General features: G+C 56.0%; 1 protein-coding gene and 1 long non-coding RNA gene across 6 annotated transcripts in view; both read right to left on the reverse strand.

The window, feature by feature from the left end:
* Window positions 1-69: 69 nt before the first annotated feature.
* On the reverse strand, window positions 70-14,035 carry LOC103100656 (uncharacterized). The gene is made up of 3 exons (XR_008911417.1): window positions 13,260-14,035; window positions 2,571-3,360; window positions 70-1,853 (listed from the first exon to the last, which is right to left on the reverse strand). It is a non-coding gene; the product is annotated as an uncharacterized LOC103100656 (long non-coding RNA).
* An 802-nt stretch (window positions 14,036-14,837) lies between these two features.
* Window positions 14,838-20,975, reverse strand: part of JAKMIP3 (Janus kinase and microtubule interacting protein 3) — an 85,998-nt gene continuing 79,860 nt past the window's right edge. For all 5 annotated transcript variants that reach the window (XM_056794889.1, XM_056794887.1, XM_056794884.1 and 2 more), the window contains 4 exons: window positions 16,204-16,407; window positions 15,812-15,877; window positions 15,061-15,136; window positions 14,838-14,961 (listed from right to left, as the gene is read on the reverse strand). In XM_056794889.1, the coding sequence (XP_056650867.1) occupies window positions 15,086-15,136; window positions 15,812-15,877; window positions 16,204-16,407 (321 nt within the window). In that variant the 3' untranslated portion in view covers window positions 14,838-14,961; window positions 15,061-15,085. The remainder of the gene's footprint in view (window positions 14,962-15,060; window positions 15,137-15,811; window positions 15,878-16,203; window positions 16,408-20,975) is intronic.

Genomic DNA, 20,975 nt, shown 5'->3' on the forward strand with positions numbered 1-20,975 from the left:
CCAGCCCCCCCCCCCCCTGAAGAGGTTTGTTATTCAGAAAAGACGGAAAGGGGAGTAACTAGACCGCTCCAAGGTCTTTCCTCCCAGGGAGAGGCGTCAAAGGGTTTTATTACAAAGTTTGCCATAATTGATTATTTTACAAATGAATAGAAATCTCAGATGTAGCATATGAATACAGTACAAAAATAGGTGTAAAATTTGGGGAGTTGGTCACCATCCAGCCCTCCCCTGGCCCTGCCAATGACCGCCAGAGCCTCGTGGCTGCTCAGTGGGCTTATTAAGATAGCATTACTCGAGGGAGGAAGCAATACCTGAAGCCACACGTGGCACGCTCACACGTGGATGTCCTGAGGTTCACTAAAGCCCCTCCACGTGGGCTGGAAGCTCTCCAGTTCTCCAGGTTTGCCTTTTAGCCTACTTCCCAGCCCCGGGCAGGCTCCAGACCCCCAGGATCCCTGCCTCGTGCTGCATGAAGGAGACGTGACTGGAGTGGGGCCTTTCAGCCCAGCCTCTGAGGGAGCACAGGCAGCTGGAGGGTCTTTAGACAAGTTCAGGAAAGCGTGTTGTCTGTCTCGTCTGTCTGTCTGTCCATATGTCTGTGTGTGTGTGTCTGTTCATCTATCTGTCTTTGTCTGCCAATCTGTCTGTCTGCCAGTCTGTCTGTCTGTGGGGGGTGCCACGGTTCCCGTGCCTTAACGCTCCCTTTCTGGTGACTCGAGCAGCTCTAAAGGGAGCTCCCTTCGGGAGGAAGGCTTGGCACGGCCTCCTGGAGTGCCCAAAGGAAGCTCTAGTGTATTAGAAGCCCATGGGGTGAGTGTGTAGTGGGGGGAAGGGACAGAACGTCCGAATAAAGGGGAAGAACTGGGAACGGGAGAGAGTTCCGAGCTGCTCCTGGAGCCCCGCCCGGCCTCATGGCGGGGCCATCAAGACCCTGCATTTGGCCTGAACCGAACAAAAGGAGGTGCCGAGCCAGGAGGCCCCACCCTGCCTGCCCGAGAGGTCCTGGGCCGGTGAGCCCCCTCGGTGGGGCCGTGCTCTGTGCAAGCCCCTCCGGCGGCCTTCGGCTGCTTCTCTCCACATAAAGAGGGCATCTGGGGCCGGATGGGCCATTTTCAGGCTACTCTTTCCTCTCGGCTGCGGGCCCCGCCGGAGCCTATCTACAACACGCAGAATCGCGGATGGTCCGGAAAGGACCAGGAAATGGATTCCGGCTCGTTGGGACCGTGACGCTGCGGGGGGAGGACACTCTGGCGGGCTCTGCATTCAAGGCCTGCAGAGTACATTCCACTGAAGGGCAGTCCCAGAAGTCCGGAGCAGCCGCGCAGCTTCAAGGGGACTAAGTGGCCTTCGCTGTCGGCCGTGAAAAACAGGTGCGAGAGGCGGGACGGCAAAGGCTCGGCGAGCTCCGGGCCCGGAGCAGGACGCTGGGCGGAGACCACTTCCGCAGGCCCCCACGGCCGGGGTAACGCCCAGAGAGGCCCCGCCCCTCTGGCCCGCGTGCCCCAGAGAAGACACCCGCCGTCCAGCGCAGGGCCAATGAGCTTCCCTCGGCCCCCGCCCCCGCACGATGCCGATCCTCTCCACGCCGCGTGGACTTCGGCCCGCGAGTGGAAACGGTCTCTGCCGGGTCCACGTCACATGGAGCCCACGCCCATCACCCCGCCCCCGCCGCTGCTAAGGAGCTTGGCCCCCGCCCCGGGCCTTTGCAAAGCTCAGCATCCCCGACTGCCTTCTGGCTTCGTCCAAGGAGAGCCCCGGACACCACGGGGGCCGCCACGAGCGTGGCCAGGATCCTGGCAGAGCGGCAGAAATCCCCGGGAGACTGGCGGGAATGCAGAGGACGAGGTTTGGCTCTGAAAAAGAGTAAACAAAAGGGATCGTGTTCAGTGCCACGCGGTGGCAGGTGGGGGCGGGAGGAGGCTGTGCACCCCCCCCCCCCCCAGCTTCTGCCTCACACCCATTTCTAGATCTCCCCAGGGAGCCTCGCTCGGGGCCCTTGTCTGCAGTAATATTCGCTAGGGAGGTCTGGAGGGGAGCTGGCCAGTCTCTGCATCTCCAGGCTCATCTGCCTTGTCCAAGTCCCACTTTCGGGACCATCAGTGAGTCAGTCAACAAGAACGTCCGGAGGGCCGGCTGACTGGACCGTGGGCTAAGAGGGAGCCAGTCTTCCCCCCCCCCTCCCCCAACTGTGGCCATTCTACAGAGAGGGACCCGCCAGGCCCAGATAAGCGAGATCCAGGCAGAGAGGGAGAAGAGCCAAGGCAGGAAGAGCTCTTGGTGCCCCCTCCAGAGCTCTGCCCCAGGCGGGCCTTCTTAAATGCAGTTTGCCAGCCCGCTCTGGGAGGACTGCAAGACCCAAAGGGAGCTCCTTGAAGGCCAGGGTAGTCCTGGGAGCCTGGAACATTTACTGGAATGGGTCTAGATTGCGTTAGTCTGCGGAAGCCTGCAGAGGAAACTCCACCCTCCAAGGCAGGGCAGAGCTGGCTGCTCTTACTAGGGAGTGTCTGCAAGGATGGGTGGAAGGGACTGGCCCAGGGTCACACGGCCACAGGGCGGCGAAGGGCCCGAACCTGAGCGTCCTGGCCCTGCAGCCTGTACCGATCTTGTCCAAGGCGCGCTTGGCCCACACCACTGAGGCCAGTTGCCTTCCACGCTGTCTCCTCGGTGGAGAGCCGGAATTCTGAGCAAAACAACATTCCGAATTGTGCCCGACGCGCTGCTGCATCGGTGTTGGCAGCATGAGGGCAGGTGAGCCGAGCCACCCACTCTGTGTCCCTGGCAAAGGGGCGAAGCCCTTCCTGTGCTCGGTCTGGGAAGGCCGCTGTGCATGGGGGAAAGGGTGCCCTGGTTGCCCCCAGGAGCCCGGACGCTCTCCCTGGCCAGGAGGTCCCGGAACCTCAGCCTGCTCGCAGTGACTCCTGCGTTGGACGGAGCTCCAGGACCATCTGCTCTCGAGCTGCGGCTTCCACGCCGTTCTGGCCAGTGACTCTCTGATGGACTTTGGCCTGGCCAAACAGCAGACCCTGTTCCTCCTCCCTCACTCTGGCCTCTCTTCTGCCAGCTCCATCACTACCTGTTGAGAGGAAGTTGGAGAACAAGCCAAGAGAGATGGCGAGGGGCAAGGAGTAGAAAGAGCCCTGAGGCCCCGGGTTCAAGTTCCAGTCCTTCTAAACACATCCATGGGATCGTGGCTGAATCACAGTAACCTCTCTGAGCCTCAGTTTCCTCTGTGGCAAGATAAGGGGCTCAGGTGAGGGGGTCCAACTCTAAAGTTCCAGGACTCCAAGGCACGTGGCCCTGCCCCGATGGCAACATGTAGCTTTTCTCTGGAAAGCCCCTCTTCAGAAACATGGGCAAACACTGGAAGAAAGTGTGGGGAAAGAGAGGCATAAGGTGGAGGCACTCCGGTAAGGGGTGCCACAGTACAACAGCCATCCTGGCAACCCCGTCATCCTTTCACCCATTTCCAAAGGTCAGTGGACAAAAATGGTCTCCCAAAGGTCCTCACTGGCCCACGATTTCACAGAAATCTGGAGGAAATTCTGGAGTTCCTTTTGGGGCACTGAGAGAAGCGCCATCAGGCTGTGTATGGGGGCTTCCCCAGCAAGCAGCTGTTAGGAGTGCATGAGTGCTTCAGGGCCTTTGGGAGACTTCTCCCAGGTGATGTTTTGACATGGGAGTGGTTAGAAGCCAGAGAGGCTTTGAGGAAGGCCAAGGCCAGGATAAAGGAGAGAGAGGGGGGGGGGGGAGGGAGAGAGACAGAGAGAGACAGAGAGAGACAGAGACAGAGAAGAGGCAGAGAGACAGAGAGAGACAGAGAAGAGAGAGAGACACAGAGAGAGACATACCGAGTTTGTCATCACCACATTTGAGTGCAAATGGGATGAGCTCGTCTGTCAAACAGAGGCAGACAGCAGAATGGCTGAGAAAAGAGAAGCCCAGACTATGCTGCTTCTGAGAGACCTTTGACATAGCAAAAGCTCCCCAGAACAGAGATGGGGGGGTGAGAGGACCCCAGACAAAGCAGAAGCAAAAAGGACCCCAATTCAAAGAGCTAAGCAGGAAAAGAGAGTGTGTCAAAGGCGCTGGAGACAAGGAAGCTCCTCAAAAAGGTTTTACAGCAATTGCCCTCCTGAAGTGCTCATCTCTCAAACAGAGACCGAATGCGGATGGCTCAGCAAGTACAAGGACGGTGACCATTTCCAAAGCTTGAAGACACTTAAGCTGACAAATCATGTGTCAATGGCCAATCCGGTGCCTTCAAAGGCCGTGTTCAGCTTCCACTTTCTCCTTCTACTAACTTAGTCCTTATAATGCAGAAACTATTTCACAGCTCGTCCTCTTTCCCCAGCAGGCAAAAGGGGCTAATTAGGGGGAATGGAGGTATCTCCAGGGTAATGAAAAGCCCACTGCTCCCCCCGCTCATTTCCATTGGAAGAATTGGCTGTGTGTCCCCATAAAATATCAATGGAAGTAAGACAAAATCTAGCCAATGCCATCATTGTTGTCACTGTGGATTCCAATCCAATTGGATTACCAGCACCCTGACAAAGCAGGACAAAGCTTCTAAAAGATGATTGAAATGCAAGTGTTGCCGCTTCCCTGAGCAGGAGTTGGAGGGCCACCTGGCTGGGCATGACTTCTAGCCTCTGTTTGAAAGCTACCAGCCCACTGTCCCTGCAGAACCCCGTCTCAACCACAACGTGCCTCTCTGGCTTTCAGATGTCTGCTTGTTTCTCGGAGTACCTCTTCCATCCAATCGAAATCCTGGTAGTTGTTGTCTACAAGCCTCTGGGACATTCCCCACCTTTCCTCAATACATTTGGTCTGCGGCTCACAATCTTTCTGTCCTCATATTAAGGACTTCCATACTCCTCACCCACATGCCAACATGGTGAGAGCTTTGATCTTACCCTAACAGCCAGTGACTCACCTCCATGTTCTTCTCATCACATTCTATTGGCTTTCCATGTCTCACTCTGCCTTTGCTTATTCTATAAACCCTACTCTTCAGCTGCATGGAGGGAGACCTCAAAGCACTGACCTTCAGTTCTCACTCCAGCACTAGCCATTCTCTCCTCTTTTCCCTGTCTTAAATCTCTGGTAAACTAATTCAGTCTACACTGGTTGCTTGAATCCCGGACCACCCATCAAATTGCTGACTGCATCCTACCAAGCCTCAGCCTTGGATCGCTCCCACCATATGCCATCTCTGCTCCTACATGTCCGTCTGAGGGAAGGTGGAGAAAATCATGCAACCATTCTGATCAGGTCCTCCACAAAGCAATTCCGCTATACTTCCCTTATCGATGCCCCATCCCACTCTCCACCTGCAATGCCAGACTTTTCAGCCTTCCTCAGGCTTCCCAGTGGCTCCCCTCCACCCACCCTGTCAGCTGACAACTGGAAGCGGCATGAAAAGGCAAGCCAAGAGCAGAGCCCAGAAAGGCCAAGTGAAGGGCTTCCACTCAGTTCCACAAATGTCTACTGAGTGTGGGCTCGGGAAGGGGCCCCATGCTGAGGTTTGGGGTTCCAACCACAGACACCACATGTTCTGCGCCTGTCTGACTGTGGACACCCACTTCCCCTCTTCAGCCTCAGGGTCCTTGTTTATCAATGAAAGAGGGAGGAGGGCCCAGAACAGAGCCTGGGGGACCCCAGTGCCTAGTGGCCAAGACGGGAGGGAAGGGAGATTCCACCAAGGAGGCAGAGAAGGGGCAGGCGCCTAAGGAGGAGGAGGGGAGCAGCGTCACAAAAACTTGGACCGGTCAAGGAGGGGGAAGCCTGGGGACAGGACTTGAGCTGTGTGGGAGGGAAGTGAGCCAGGAGGGCAGCCAACCAGGACTTCTACTCCTTGTCCAGGTAAAAGACACTGAACTCTTCCACAACTGGCTAAATTCGCCAACGCCCAGCTCCCCGGCCCCCACATCCAGAGGCTGTGGCCTCGTCTCTGCAGGGGGGAAGAGGGGGCTCACAGTGTCCTTGGGGCCCCGCCTCCTCCCTCGAGCTCCCTCCTGAACCCCGAGTCCGAGCTCCTCGCAATCACCGCTGGAGCCCCATTTGGGTCTTGGGCATAGATTTCCCGTTCTTTCTAGAACACCAGATTGCCTGTTCCAGGCTCCTACCACAGCGGCAGTCAGGCTCGGCTCTGGGCCCCAAGGACATGATGCTGCCCCCCACCATGGGAGGGTCCCACTCTGGCCTGGGATTGGACAGCTGCCCAGCGGCTCAGTGGGGAGGCTCAGGGCTCGGTGGAGGAGGGCAGCGGACCTGGACCGATTCCTCCCCGCTCAGTTTCCAGGGACCTGGAAAAGGAGGGGGAAGCTGCTGGGGGTGGGGGGGAGGATCAGTGGACAAAAGGAACAAGCCAGAGAGCCCGAGGAGCTGTCCAGCCCGTTCCCCAGTGCTCCACCCTCCTGCCCAGGTTCCAGCTGAACAAAGGCAGTAAATTCCGGGTCCCCAGGGCGGGGCCTTTAAGGGGATCCTCAAGGCCAGAAGGGAGAAGCGCTGCTTCTGCAGGAGAGTGAGGGAACTGTAGCTGTCACCTAGCCCCAAAGCGTCAGCTCACACAAGGGAGACCCAAGAAGGGAAGAGCCTCCCTCGGGCACCCCAAGAGCTGGTCCAGTAGTGTAGGGGGAAGGGCAGCGAGGAGCAGAGCTCAGCAGGGTTGGAGAGAAAAAGAGATACCGTGACCTGGTGGAGGAACTGGGGAGGCATCAGAGGAAGAGAAGCAGCCCAGAGAAGGGCTTGGCAGGGCTTGACAAAGGCAGTGGGGGAGGTCAGATACTGCCTGTAGGGGAGAAGGGAGGGAGGGAGAGAATGAGAGATAGAAACAGGCAGGAGAGAGACACACAGAGAGAGACAGAGACAGAGAGAGAGGGAGGACAGGAAGAGACAGATGAAGACAAAAAACAGATGGAGAGAGAGAGAGAGGAGAGGACAGCGAGGAGTGAGGAGAGAGACAGAAAGAGGGAAAGACAGACAAATGAGAGAGGGAAGGAGGAAGAAAGAGAGAGAAACAGATAGGAGAGACACACACACAGAGACAGAGAGAGAGGAGAGGACAGCGAGGAGTGAGGAGAGAGACAGAAAGAGGGAAAGACAGACAAATGAGAGAGGGAAGGAGGAAGAAAGAGAGAGAAACAGATAGGAGAGACACACACACAGAGACAGAGAGAGAGGGAGGGTAGATAGGAAGAGAGATGAAGACAAAAAACAGATGCAGAGACAGAGAGAGGAGAGAATGAAGGGCAGAGAGGAGTGAGAAAGGGGAGAGAGAGAGGGAGGGAGAGACAGACAAATGAGAGGGGGAAGGAGAGAGGGAGGGGGAGAGAGAGGGAGAGGAGACATACAGAGTCCAAAGGAATAATAGCTAGCAATAGGGCCTCTGACCTGTGGCTTGGAAGGAGTGAAGTTGCAGCCCCCCAGAAGGGCCTTTTGTAGCTGCAGCCTTCCCAGGGCTGGCCCAAGGGCTTTCCTAGCCCTGGTGCCCTTATAGCAGAGCCAGAGAGGATGAGGAAACACCAAAGCCCTGACTAAGTTCCTTCAGGTAAAAGGAGTTTGGTTTCATTTTGGACCACCGTTTAAGGCCATCAGCCTTTTCTGATGGAGCTTGCCCATCTCCCCCGCCTTTCCCAGCAAGGGGCACGTCTCATCTGTGCTGGGTCTCGTGGCAGACCGAAATGTCTGCCTGGGCTCCCGCCCTCTCTGTGTCTCTGAGACTGGAATGCGAGTGTCCCTGCCACGCTCCTCCTACAAACTGTGGACGGGGCTCGAGCCTTCATTTTTCATTTCTGACCTGGCCCGTGAGCCTTCCTTCTGGGGAAGGGCCAGACAAGCCAGGGAGTCAAGAGGCTGGAAACAAAGCCTTTCAGGAGGGACCCTGATGGCCATCATTGCTGGCTGGGAGGGACAGTGGGAGGCGCACACAAATGCTAACCGAGATGCTCCAGTGATTCAGACCAGGCCTACTACAGCCAGATTTTTGCTTGGACAACAGAGATGTTTTCAGGAAAGGGTTTGTGGGGGCTCAGGGGGCACCTCCATTTCAGTTAGCATCAAGGCCCTCACCAATGTTTCTTTTATCTGTGGTCTCACTTAATCTTCCTTCTGGCCTGCTAGGTGAACAGCACAAGCATTATTCTCCTCATTTTACAAATGTGGAAACTGAGGCTCAAAGGTCAAGTGACCAGGGTCCTAGGGCTAGTTAGCGTCTAGGTGCATTTGATGTGTATTCTGACATGGAGCTGCACCTTTTTCACTCCACCACCTTCCTCCATAAGACCTTGGCCCAATGAAGCCACTCGTGCTGCTCTCTCTCCTGAGGAGAGGTGCCAAGATCATGGGGGTTCTAGTGGAAGGTTCATTAAAAAGCACCTCCTTCTACTCCTTCATTGTCCAGAGGAGGGCACTGATTTTATGGACAGAAGATTTTATAGAAGAAGGGTCACGCTTGCTCCAATGGAAATTCCCTCTTGTGGGGCAAGGGTTAAAAACAGAAGCCCCTCTCTTGGTCACTAAATTCCTGGTCATGATCAGAAGCCAGGCAGTGCTCCTCAGTTCAGGGGGACTCATGCATGGGCACTGCTGCTAGCAAATCAATCCTGGTGTCATCCCACTGTTGGAATCCTATTAACTTCTCAGAAAACTGAGCAGGAGCCAGCCCAGTGTGGGCATATGCCTGCCCTGGTGTCCTAGATCCAGAGCTGGAAGGACTCTCAGATGCCAAGGAATCTGACTACCTCATTTTAGAAGGGAAGAAACAGAAGCTCCAGGATTTGCCCAAGACAACCAAAAGAGTAAGTACCAGAAGTGGGACTGGAACTCAAGCTCCCTGGCTTCAAACAGGGCTATTGCCCCTGTACTTTGACCACATCCTGTAGAAGGGAATTCTTTGTACTCTTGTGAAAGGGAATCCTTTATTCCCTTTGTCTATTTTGAGTTAGCACTTTGGTTAACAATAACTTAAGGACCCCTACATAGTACCTCACCAGACTGTGAAGACAGGATGAACTCTCCTTTGTCTACTTTTGATTTGAATCAACAAAAGCTTGAACACCCTACTTAGCACTAGGTGGAGGAGCTCTCTACCCTTTCAACTCAATCAGCCAGGAAAGGAGAATTCACACCTCAATCAGCCAGGAATCTGTGAACCCTTTTGATGAGTATTCACCTCTCCAGAAGGTGAGACACAGGCACTGCCCCCCTCCCCTGGGGCAGTGCTGGGCAATTTGGAAGGTGTGATTGGCCCTTGTGAAGAAGGGAAGGGACAAGAGCCAATATAAAAGGCCCTGAATTTCTGGGGTGAGGGGAAATCCACTTCGACAAGGAAGTCCGCTTCAAGAAGAAGGTTGGCTCAAGGAAGACAGCGGCCTTAGGAGTCACCTTCAGCTCAAGCTGTCGTCTTGACCTGCCTCTTGGAGGAGCTTGGGTGAGTGGATAGTTGGCTTTCCCTTCCTGTCTTCTGGAGAGGTTTTAATTCCAGCTGAAGGTCAATAAATCCTGGCTGAGTTGAGCACCAGAGCAATATTTAGTTTGATAGGCTCATGTCTTCTCTACTCTTTTGTATTTCTCTGCTTTTACTCTTTCCACCTCTTCTGTAAATAAAAATAAAAACTATTAAAGTCATTTTGACTTTGAGCAATAATACTCTGAATTGCTGACTACCAGATTATTTATAATTTTCATATATTTTAGTCAAACCATTAAAATTTAATTCCTACAATCCTCAGGGCAGAGGACACTGTTTCAGGAGAATGTCTCGTCTTCACAGACACCTCTGGTACCTGTCTTTCCTTTCACAGACCTGGTATCTGAGCTTTGATGGCGAGCCTGGAAGTAAAGGGTCTGCTCTTCAACCTCGCTCCCCTAGTGTAAGGTGCGTGGGCCACTGTGCCTATCCACACAAGGTGTCTGAAGTGCAACTAGTGGGAGGGAATGAAGGATATGGTCTGAGGGGACATGAGGCTGGAGGAGGGGGCAGGAACCACAAAGGCAGCAGATGGAAAGGTATGGTCTAGCCCCTTTGGCTCAGACATAAAGAGCACCATGGGAGCCATGGGAAATAAGGTAGAGAAGAATCAAATGGTGAAGGGCTCTGGAGGCTGATGGGAGAAGTCTACCTTTGCTTCTAGACACAGGTGGGAACTACTGATGGTTCTTCATCACAAGAGGAGCAGCATCAGAGCCCCTTGATATGGTGACCCCAAGTCTGACAGTCACCGAAGGATCCTCTCCAAACAACCAATCACCTCAGGAACCTGAGTCTGCAGGGAAGGGGTTAGCAATGGGCCCTGGAACACAAGGATTGCCCACCCACCTCCATTGAACGTGAAGCTTTCTCTCTTGTTAAGGCCAGGTCAGCCTGCTAGGAGGGGAGACGGGATGACACAGAAATGGGAGGCCAACAGGTTTGGTCAGATGGAGCCCATCAATTCTTTACCAAGCACCCTGGAAGGGCCCAGCAGGGAGGCCAGTCACAGACCAAAGGTGGCTTTGAGGTGCTAGTCAAGCCCTTGCCCCCATACACCACTGACACTCAAGAGGGCAGAAAAGGAAAACCAAATGAATGGTAGTGAGCCAACCACAGAGAAGTGGGTTCTGCCCAGAAAGAGACCAAGCTGTGGGGACTGCCATTGCAGCCACCTCCTTAGCCTGGACGGTGGCCTGGGGGCCGCTTTCTCAGATAGGCACATAGGATCTCTCAGATAACGCATCGGGTGCGTATGATGCTGTAACACGTCGATGCTGGATGGATTGGGGCACCTGACATCATACCACATTCAATTCCTCGTATTCTATTACACGAGAGCGCCACACTCTGTACACTTGGGCCGGGGCTACACTTCCAAAAAGGAAGACAGCGCCTGCCCCGAGGGAGTTCACGTGCGTCCATGGTACAGCAAGCTGGGTTCTATTGAGCTTGCTCTCTCGTGCTCTAGTCGGGTACACTATGCCGTATTGGCATTGGGTAGCTTTACATGATCTATAAAACGATTTCAATACAGTTGGCTTCCTGTTTCATCTTGTGTATCGTATTTTACACATCTAAACAGGAAGGAAGGAGGGAAGGGAGGAAGGGAGGAGGGAAGGAAGGAAGGGAGGAAGGAAGGAAGGAAGGAAGGAAGGAAGGAAGGAAGGAAGGAAGGAAGGAAGGAAGGAAGGAAGGAAGGAAGGAAGGAAGGGAGGAAGGGAGGAAGGAAGGAAGGAAGGAAGGAAGGAAGGAAGGAAGGAAGGAAGGAAGGAAGGAAGGGAGGGAGGAAGGAAGGAAGGAAGGGAGGAAGGAAGGAAGGAAGGGGGAAGGAGGAAGGGAGGAAGGGAGGAAGGAAGGAAGGAAGGAAGGAAGGAAGGAAGGAAGGAAGGAAGGGGGAAGGAGGAAGGAAGGAAGGGGGAAGGAGGAAGGAAGGAAGGAAGGAAGGAAGGAAGGAAGGAAGGAAGGAAGGAAACATGGTAGATGAATGAGATACTGGACTTAAGACTCAGCAAGAACCTGAGTTCAAGTCCAATCTTATTCACTTAGTGGCTGGTTGACTCTGGGCAGGTCAATTAACCTCTCTGTGCCTCAGTTTCCTAAAAAAGAGGAGGGGTTGGACTTAGTGGCTTCTAAGCACCCATGGAGCTCTGCCGCTATGACCCTGGGATTGTGTGCAAGGTGGCCTCCACGGTGAGACGTGGGAAGGACAGCAGTGGGGGCTTCCTTCTCAGCAGAGGTCCAGCATTCCCTTTAGTGTCCATCTCCAGGCCACATGGGCTGCTCTCCTCAGCTCTCCCCAGCCTCCTGGCCTATGCTGCAGTTCCAGAGCCAATTCTAAGGCGAGGAACCCAAGATGATGCCTGCCTTCTCTCCTCTTGTCCTTCAGGTTCACCCCATCAGCATCCTTTGCTGGCAGTGGCGTGTGCCAGCCCCGAGGAGCCCCCCCCCCGCCCTCTGGCCGCCATCTTCCTTGGCCCTCTGCTGGGGGGGTGGAGGGACACCCGGGCCTGGCTCTCACCCTTCTTGACCTCCTCCCGGGGAGCTTCTGGGGGCCCCATGGGGGCAGCAGCTTCCTGCTGGCTCTCTTGTGCCCAGGAGGGCCAGCTGAGCCCAGCCTCAGGGAGGAAGGGGCGGCGGGGGGCTGCTTTGCCTCGGTGCAGAATCCTCTCCGTGCCCACCGCCCCTTCCTCAGTGGCGCCCCAGAGCCAGCCTCGGCAACCACGGGCCGTGGTCAGCTCCTTCCCCGACGCCTCGCTGGCCTGCAGCTCTCTCCGGCCAGACTCCTCTGAAGAGGCTGGAGCAGGAGGCCAGGCCTCCCTGCAGGCCCCCAGCCCGAGGCCAGGGGGTCCGGGGCCCCATTCTGTGCGCCGCCCTCCCTTCGTGTCCCCCTGGGGCCACGGAGCCTGCACATGGGCAGCCTGGACCATCCACAGCCACCCATGCACGCGCTGCCCAAAGACTGAGGACCAGAGAGAGCCGGAGGGGAAGCCGGGCTCCGGGACACGCTTTCCTGGGACAAGCCCAGTCAGCCTAGGGCGCCCCACCAGCTCACTGGGCACCCCACGGCCCGGCAAGCGACTTTCTTCAAGAACTACCCAAGAGGGGGCTGGAAAGCAGGGGCCGGAACTGGCCCCATGGCTGGAGTGACCTCCCAGGCCCAGCAAGCGGAGGCTCTGGGCAGGGGGGAGCCACAGGCTGGCCTCGAACTCAGGCTCGGCTCTGGATGAAAAGGCCTCGCCTTGACTGAAGGAGAAGACGTGGGGAAAAGAATGAGAGACAGACAGAGGGACAGACAGACCCACTTATGCTCACACGCACTCACCCCCGGCACACACACTCACTCACACATGGAGACGCCCGCTGGTGCTCACACACTCACACGCAGGATTCAGAGGGGAAAGATCGGGGGGCTCCCCTCGAGCTGAGCTTCGCAGGGTGGGGGAGCCGCTTCCTATTTCCCATCCAACAGAGGCCGCAGGCCTGTCCAGGCTTCCTCCCCATCCCTGGCCTTCGGACAAGCTGAGTGCCAGCGGCGGAGGACCGCGGCGGCCTCGTGTGGGCTGGAGAGCCTTGTGGGAAGCCTGAGCAGACAGCGGGGCAGGCAGCAGCCGTGTCTGCAGGGCACGGGCAGACCGAGGCTCCGATGGCGGCTGGCGCTTCCAGGAAGCTGTGGGGGTGGGGAGGCTCCTCGGGGCCCTCATTAGCCATCCCTCCCCCGGATGTGGGCGCTCGGGGAGAGGAATGCCCTGCAAAGACTCGGACGCTCGCCATCACCCCAAATCCTTACCTCTCCTCGGCGCTGCGGGCGGTTCTCCTTCTGGATTCCTGGGAAGGTCCCGGGGATTCTCCTGCTCCTCTTGTAGGAATCCGCGGGGTCCCGGGAGGGCTGGGCAAGGCTGGGGGAAGGCTGGGCCTGCGTGTTCCACCGGGGCTGTGACAGGACCGTAGGGCCTCGAACGCTGGCCCTCGGTCACAACAGTCAGGGCCGGCCGGCCAGCCTCGGCCTCTCCTGGGGGCCCGTCTTCCTCGGGGCTGCAGGGCAGTCAGCTAGCAGGACCCAGATCCTGAGCCCGGGACCTGGGCACGGGGACCCCGCTCGGAGCCAGACCTCGTGGAGCCTCGACAGACCCAGAGAAGCTGCTGCCGTTGTTGTCGGAGACCATCTGAGGCTCGAGCCGTGACCGGGCCTCGCGCTGCCAGCCTCCTCCTGATCTGAGCAAGGGAAGCGGCCCGCGGCAGCTCCTGCGGAGGTCCAGGGCAAGGCGGCGGTGGCGGGCCATCTCCTTGGGCCAGCACGACGCCACCGTCCTCTCCTTTCCCATTCCTGGCAGCAATGGGTCCGAGTTCTTCCTGGAACCCCTCCTTGGGGAGGTGGGCCAAAACAGCAAGCAGAAAGGTGCAACACGGTGCACGGGAGGCGGGCACTTCTGTACAGAAGCAGAGAGACAGAGACAGAGAGAGAGGGGGAGAGACACAGAGAGAGAGAGAGACAGAGAGAGAGAGAGAGAGAGAGAGAGAGAGAGAGAGAGAGACAGAGAGACAGAGACAGAGACAGAGACAGAGAGGGAGAGAGAGAGAGACAGAGAGACAGATAGAGAGAGAGAGGAGAGAGACAGACAGAGACAGAGAGAGAGACAGACAGAGACAGAGAGAGAGAGACAGAGAGACGAATAGAGAGAGAGAGGAGAGAGACAGACAGAGACAGAGAGAGAGAGACAGACAGAGACAGATAGAGAGAGACAGACAGAGACAGAGAGAGAGAGACAGAGAGACAGATAGAGAGAGAGAGGGAGGGAGAGAGACAGAGAGAGAGACAGAGAGGGAGAGAGACAGAGAGACAGAGAGAGAGAGAGAGGGGAGGGGGAAAGAGGAGAGAGAAGGAAAGAGAAAGACAGAGAGAGAGGGGGAGAGAGAGAAACAGATAGAGAGAGAGGGAGAGAGGAGGGAGAGAGACAGAGAGGGACAAAGAGACAGACAGAGAGAGAGACAGAGACAGAGAGAGAGGAAGGGAGAGCAAGAGAGAGGGAGGGAGAGAGAGAGAGGAGAGAGACAGAGAGAGAGATGGAGACACACAGGGAGAACAGAGAGACAGAGAGAGAGACACACACAGAGGCAGAGAGAGACACAGAGAGAGACAGAGAGGGAGAGAACTCCCTGCATAGCAGGGAACGGTGGCCTCTTCCTGGGACTGGGATGAGGACACCATCCTCCAGGCAGAGCTGAAGGCCGTTTTTGGGTTTCTGGCTCGTGGAAAACAGACAGTCACCCAAGGGACAGGCCCCGAGGAGGGCCTGCTGAGCCGGGATGCGCCCCTCTCTCTCCCTGCCAGGCCAGGAGGAGGTCACTGAGAAGAAACCTTCCGCTGCCTCGAGGGACGAGATCCGGAGTCGGGGTCGGAGCCTGGAGTCGGAAGGCCTGGAGCTCTCGCCTTGGCGGCCGCTGCCGAGCACCCCGAGAAGAGAAGGGGGTCTCCGGGTGTCTTTGGGGAACTGGAAGGCACAGGGAGGCAGAGGTGAGAAGCGGGAAATCGGCTCCGCGGCCGTGCGGGGCAGGCGGGTCTGGCGAAGGTGGGTCCCGAGTGTACTCACCCTCCGTGCTGGGCGCCACGGCCGGCTATGACCAGAGGATGAAGGCTAAAGAGAAAAATAGAAACAAAAATAAAAACTGAACAGAAAGGGGGACGGAAGAAAAGAGAGAGAAAAGAGAGTTTAGAGCGCGTCTGCCGCGGAGAGCTGCTCACTGTGGCCGGCAGACCGGGGCAGGCGCAGAGCCGCAGAGCGATGGGCGGCCGGCAATCGTCCAGGCTCCGAGGAGCCCCCGGAGAGCCTTTTGTTCCCAGGCGAGCAAGCTGAAGGCCTGGAAGAAGGGGACAAGATCCCTTCCCGGCAGGCCCGGGCTTGGAGGGGCCCTTGGGCTGGCCCAACTCCTGCGTTAGAGCTAAGGCAGCGAGGCTGGGCATGTCCGGGCTCAAGGAGAGCCACAGGAAGGGTCTGAGTGAGGCGAGGCCAGGTTTTCTGCCTCCAGAGAGGCTTCTTTGCTAGAACTTTGGGCCTGGCAGGCTGGGAAACTGCCCCATCTCGTCTCTGAGCCTCCGCTTTCCTCTCTGAAAAATGGGCCTCTACCCTGCCTGACCACCTTGTGGGATGGAAGACCAAGGGGTCCAGGAGGGGAGGCCAGGGGACTCCCAATTCGAATTTCCCTCCAGCGGGGCAAATCCGTGGCTGCTCTGCCAGGGTTGCGGGCCAGTCCTCTGCCCCTGAGCTGCTGCTGCCCAGTGAGGAGAGCCAGCCTCAGGGCAGGGTCCCCAGCCAGGCCCTCCGAGGCCTCGGCCTCTCTCACCTTTTCCTCCAGTTCCTTTATTTGTCTTTTTTGGGCTTCAATTCTCTCTTCCAGCTCTTTTATCCTCTGCAAAATGGAAAAGCAAGAAAGAACCCCATGAAAGGCACACGAGGAGGGAGGACGGCGCGCCACGGTGCTCCCCTGGAAAAGGCGGACGTGGGGACGTGGAGGAAGCGCACGCTAAGCTCACGCGGTCACATGTGGACGCACGCAGCCCGTGGGCCACTCCAGAGGCGCCCAGAGCCGGCAGCAAATTGGAGGCGCCCAGAATGGCAGACACCTTTGTTGTCCTGGCTCGCCTCGAGGTGTGTCCTCTCTCCACAGGCAGACCCTGGCCAGCACCAGGGAAGCCCCGTGAGCCCTTGGGCTCCCCGGCCCCCTTCTGGGCGTACCTGCTGGGCGTGCTGAATCAGCTCCATGCGCTCCCGCAGGATCTGGGCGTCCCGCTCGCGCAGCTCGCTCATGACCTGCCTCTTCCACTGCTCCACGGCCACCTTGAGCTTGTCGCGTTCATCCTCGGACAGGATCCCCGCCATCTTGGCCCCCGCTTCCTGCTGCAGCGCGTCGTAGAGCATGGCCTCCAGCTCCAGGATATGCTAGGGATCAGGGGGAGGCCAGATGGTCCTGCCAGGTCCCCTCGTGGGGTGGCAAGGATTCCCGGCACCCCCTGGGCCTCCACCAGTCTGGAGTGCCATCCCCGAAGCTTGGAGAGAGCCCCTGGGGGTGGTCAAGGCTCCTGAAGGGCCAGGTAAGAAAGGGAGGGCTGGGAAGTGCCGCCGAGGAAAGACGGCTCAGCCGGAGGGGAGCCAAAGCCACAGATGCACTTCCCTATCTGAAAACGGTCAGCACAAGCAATTCCATTCTACAATCATCTAGGAAGTGCCTACCGTGGGCATGGAGGCAGCCTGGCTACCGGCAGGGAAATCCCGGATTATTCAGGAGGGAGGGGCACTGACAAGGGGGGCAGCGTGGGTAGAGGTTCCTGAGTTTTAAGGGAAATCAGTGCTTCTGCTGGGGAGACGTATGGGGAAGTGCATTCCAGACACAGAGGACAGTCTGGGCAAAGGCATGGAGATGGGAAATGAGTGCTGAGGGTGGAGAACAGCAAGTAAGAGGCTGGCTAATAAGTCAAGAGGGCAGAGTGTGTGAGGCAAGTGTTGGGGGAGAAACACACCCAAGTTTGAGGGAGGGTCTTGCCCCCAGAATGGGCAACTTGAACTCAGTTCAATCCAGAAGTAAGAAAAGAATTTTATTTGAAGAAGAGGTTTAAGGTGGCAGAGTAGCCCAATGTTGATGGAATAGCTTGAGGGCTAGCCTGGGTAGCCTTGGGGCTGATGGAAGAGCCCAGGAGGTAATGGAGGAGCCCATCTAGGTGTGGATCAAGGCTGGCCTGTTTCTTAGGGGCGGGACTTGTCGTCTCCCATTGCAGAAAAACCTTCCGCTCCCGAAGACCCTGGAAAATGGGCGCGGCCCATGGAGCTTTGAGGCGGATGTGCCAGGGAGCAGGTTTGGGGGATTCTTCGGGGCTGCAGAAGGCCCCATGTTTGCCCCACCGGCCACCTTCATCAGTGGGGGAGACGTTTTGCTGCCTTCCTTCTGGAATCTGAATGGGGGGGGGGGATGTGGTGCTGGAGGACCTCTCTAGACAATTGCGCAACTCTAGAACAAGAGGAGTCGCGGACACAAGAGAAGGGCGCAAAGCTGGGAGCCAGCACAGAACGTCACAGCTCCAGAAGCCAATCTGCAGTTCACGCCTGACTAATGCTGAGGCTGGTGTTTGACCAATGCCAAGTGGTGACAAATGGCAGCTTTTAGAGTTGGAGGGCCCCATGCCCATGGCCGCCCCTCACTGCCCGCTGGCAGCCCCCATCATAAGCAGTGGGAAGAAGGTACGTCAGAGCCAACCCAAGCAGCGGCCCCTAAATGCCAGGAGGACACGTTCCTGTTTCCTCCGAGAGGCCAAAGGGAAGGCTCTGGAGTAGGAGAGAGTCCTCGCCAGCTTCCTCGTCCTTCCCATTTCCTCTCTCCCTTTTCTCCCCACAGGCAGTCCTCACTGTGGCCCGGTCTGCTCGGCACCCCTCCCACTGGCTCCCTTCCAAGCCCAAGCTCCTTCTCTCCTTCCTGCCACTCCATGGAGGGAGATTGGGCAGACGAAGCCCCAAGACTTGGAACTGGACATGACTCTGTTACACAAAGGGCCAAATAACATTCAGTGACTACAGCTAGACGTGAAGTCCCAGTCCTTGGAGCTGAAGGGGAGCCCAAACTGGGGTGGGAGGATACCCAGGGCTTGCCCAGGCCCAACTTCAGAGGGTGCTGACAGCATTCACAGTCCTGGAGGGGCAGAGATCGGTCAGTTTTGTTTGCAGCAGCCTCCTCGAGGCATCCTTGCTTGGCCATCTTAGGACCCTTCTTTTCCCATCACCACTCAAGAGAAGGGAGTTTCATGCCACTTGTTCTAGGTGCAAAGAGCCTTCCTTGTGGCTCTGCTGAAGTCACCTCTTTCCTGGGATAGAGGACAACTCCAAAGACAACCTCCAGGAAGTGACTCACCCAAGGTCACCAGATCCCATCACCCTAGAACACCCATGACCTGGAGGTAAAAAGTCAGGAACAGAATTCCTGGTCCCAGCCTTCCCTCTCCCCTGCACAGTCCAAAAGGCTCAGAGCTTGAGGCAGAAGGCACATTGGAGATCATCTAGTCTTACTCTACAGAGGAGGGCGATGAAGTCTGGAGAAGGACAGACAGGGAGTCAGAAAGGTGGGACTCACACCCAGGTCCTGTGACTCCAGAATGAGGGCTCTTACTGAATGTAGACCTCAGAGATCCCACTTGAAAGGATGCAGTCCGAGGCAAAGCTAAATGTCAGAATGAAGGACCACTCTGGTCCCCTCTTCCATGTGGATGTTCGCGGCACTAGAGGAAGCACAGAGAAAGAACATCCGGGACTGGCCCCAGGGCTGGACTCTGGCTGGGACATGGTCAATACATGGGATATAGTCCATACTCCAGATACTCCTGCTCCTGCTACTGCCATAGAACCTTGCCCCAAATACCTCATCTTCCCCATCTCTGGCACTCATACACCAAGTCGGTGCCTCCTGCGTGCCACAGTGCCTGGGGAATCAGCCTTGGAGCTCAGAGCTCTCTCTGTGCTCCCTGACCTGCTCTGTGCCTGCCCTCAATGTGTTGTGTCCACTGGCTGGAATGAAGTTGCACCAGCATCCCTGAGGCTGCCTTTGAGGGCCTGAGTGCTTGTGGGCCATTCAGGGAAGGAGGAGACTTTCTGCTGGCATTCGGCTCAGCCAAGAAAGATTTCTCACTTCAAGGCCTCACTGTATGATCCTAGGAAGGCTGGATTCCTTGTAAGCTGCTTAAGAGATGGAGGCAGATGCCAGATGGACCAGGGGCCCATGGCTGGGAAGACTCCAGACAAAGCTAAAGTTCCTCCCTCCGCCATGCTCCTACTTGCCCAGCTAGACATTTTCTGTGGACCTGCTAAGTCAAGTAATCAATGTCAGGGGATGCATGGGAGAAGACAGGGAGTCCCAAGGAGCAACATTGCTGGTGGAGTTGTGAATTGACCCAACCATTCTGGAGGGCTTTAAAAGACTGTCTGCCTTTTGATCCAGCCATAGCACTGCTGAGTTTATATCCCAAAGAGATCATAAGGAAAAAGGCCTGTACAGGAATATTCATAGCTACGCTCTTTATTGTAGCAAAAAAACTGAAAAATGAGGGGGTGTCCCTCGATTGGGGAATGGCTGAACACATTGTGGTACCTGTTGGTAATGGAACATTATTGGGCTAAAAAGAATAATGAACTGGAGGAATTCCATGTGGACTGGAAAGACCTCCATGAACTGATGCAGAGTGAGAGGAGCAGAACCAGAAGAACATTGTACACAGAGATGATACATTGTAGCACAATCAAATGTAACTGACTTTGCTACTAGTAGCAATGCAACACCCAGGACAATCCAGAGGGACTTATGAGAAAGAACGTATCCACATCCAGAGGAAGAACTGGGGGAGCAGAAATGCAGAAGAAAAATAACTGCTTGATCACATGGGTGGATGGGGATATGATTGGGGATGTAGACTCTAAGTGATCACCCTAGTGCAAATGTCAATAATATGGAAATAGGTCTTGATCAATGACACATGTAAAACCCAGAGGAACTGCGCATCAGCTATGGGAGGAGGTTGGGGGGAGGGAAGGGAAAGAACATGAATCTTGTAACCAGGAGGAAATATTCTAAATTAATTAAATACAAATTTCCAAAAATCTAAAAAAATAAAAATAAAATTCCCACACAATGATGGTGTACACTATCACACCATCATGTGGGCTGGTCTCATGGCCACATCTCCTGTGCTCTGCTTACTTTCTGGGGCTGGAAAGTGTTCCTAAGCCCTCTCCCCATGGGCTGCCGGCTGCAGCTACTCATCCATTGCTCAGTCTTAAGATCAAAGGGCACAGAAGAGGAAGGTCTGGGGTTGGGGCCTGTTGGAACACAGAGCCACCCCCAACCTAGCCCCAAAGTCTGCCCTCAGTGGCAGGGTAGAGAAAAAGCAGCAGAAAGGCAGAGAGAAGGGAAGTGACTTGCCTAGGGCCACTTGGTCAGTGTCTGAGGGCCTGTTTGTGCCTCTAGGAAACCTTGCCTGAGCCCAGAAACAACTTCAGGCACATCTTGTGATGCGTTGTTTTCTCTCAACAAGGTGGGAGGGGGTGAAAAGGGCAGGGCTTATTGTTTCTTGTCTTTCTAGTCTTTGCAGTGCTGGCCAGGTACAGGGCTGCAGGGCTCTTGAAAAACATGGGATGGATGGTTAGATGGGTGGAGGGACAACTGGGCTGTCCACTAAAGAAAACAGTGGCAGCTAGTGACACTAATTCACTGTTGTACTGTAAGAAGTCTGTGAGGTATAATGAAAACTTTTTATTGTTTGAAAACTGTTAATACACAGAAAGCATTCAGGGAAGGTGCTTCAGCCAGTTAGCTCAGGGCCAGAACACCTGGCTCCTCTCTGAGGGTGAAAATGGCTCTGCCTGATGCACAGCCTGAGAAATTTTCAATTCGATTCAGAACAAAGTCTGAACGTCTCCCATCAATTTTCTTGGAAAGGCAAACTCCCCAGCCATCCTCTATCCAAAGAGAGCCT

This window comes from Monodelphis domestica, chromosome 1 (genome assembly GCF_027887165.1).
Source record: "Monodelphis domestica isolate mMonDom1 chromosome 1, mMonDom1.pri, whole genome shotgun sequence".
Classification (NCBI taxonomy): Eukaryota; Metazoa; Chordata; class Mammalia; order Didelphimorphia; family Didelphidae; genus Monodelphis; species Monodelphis domestica.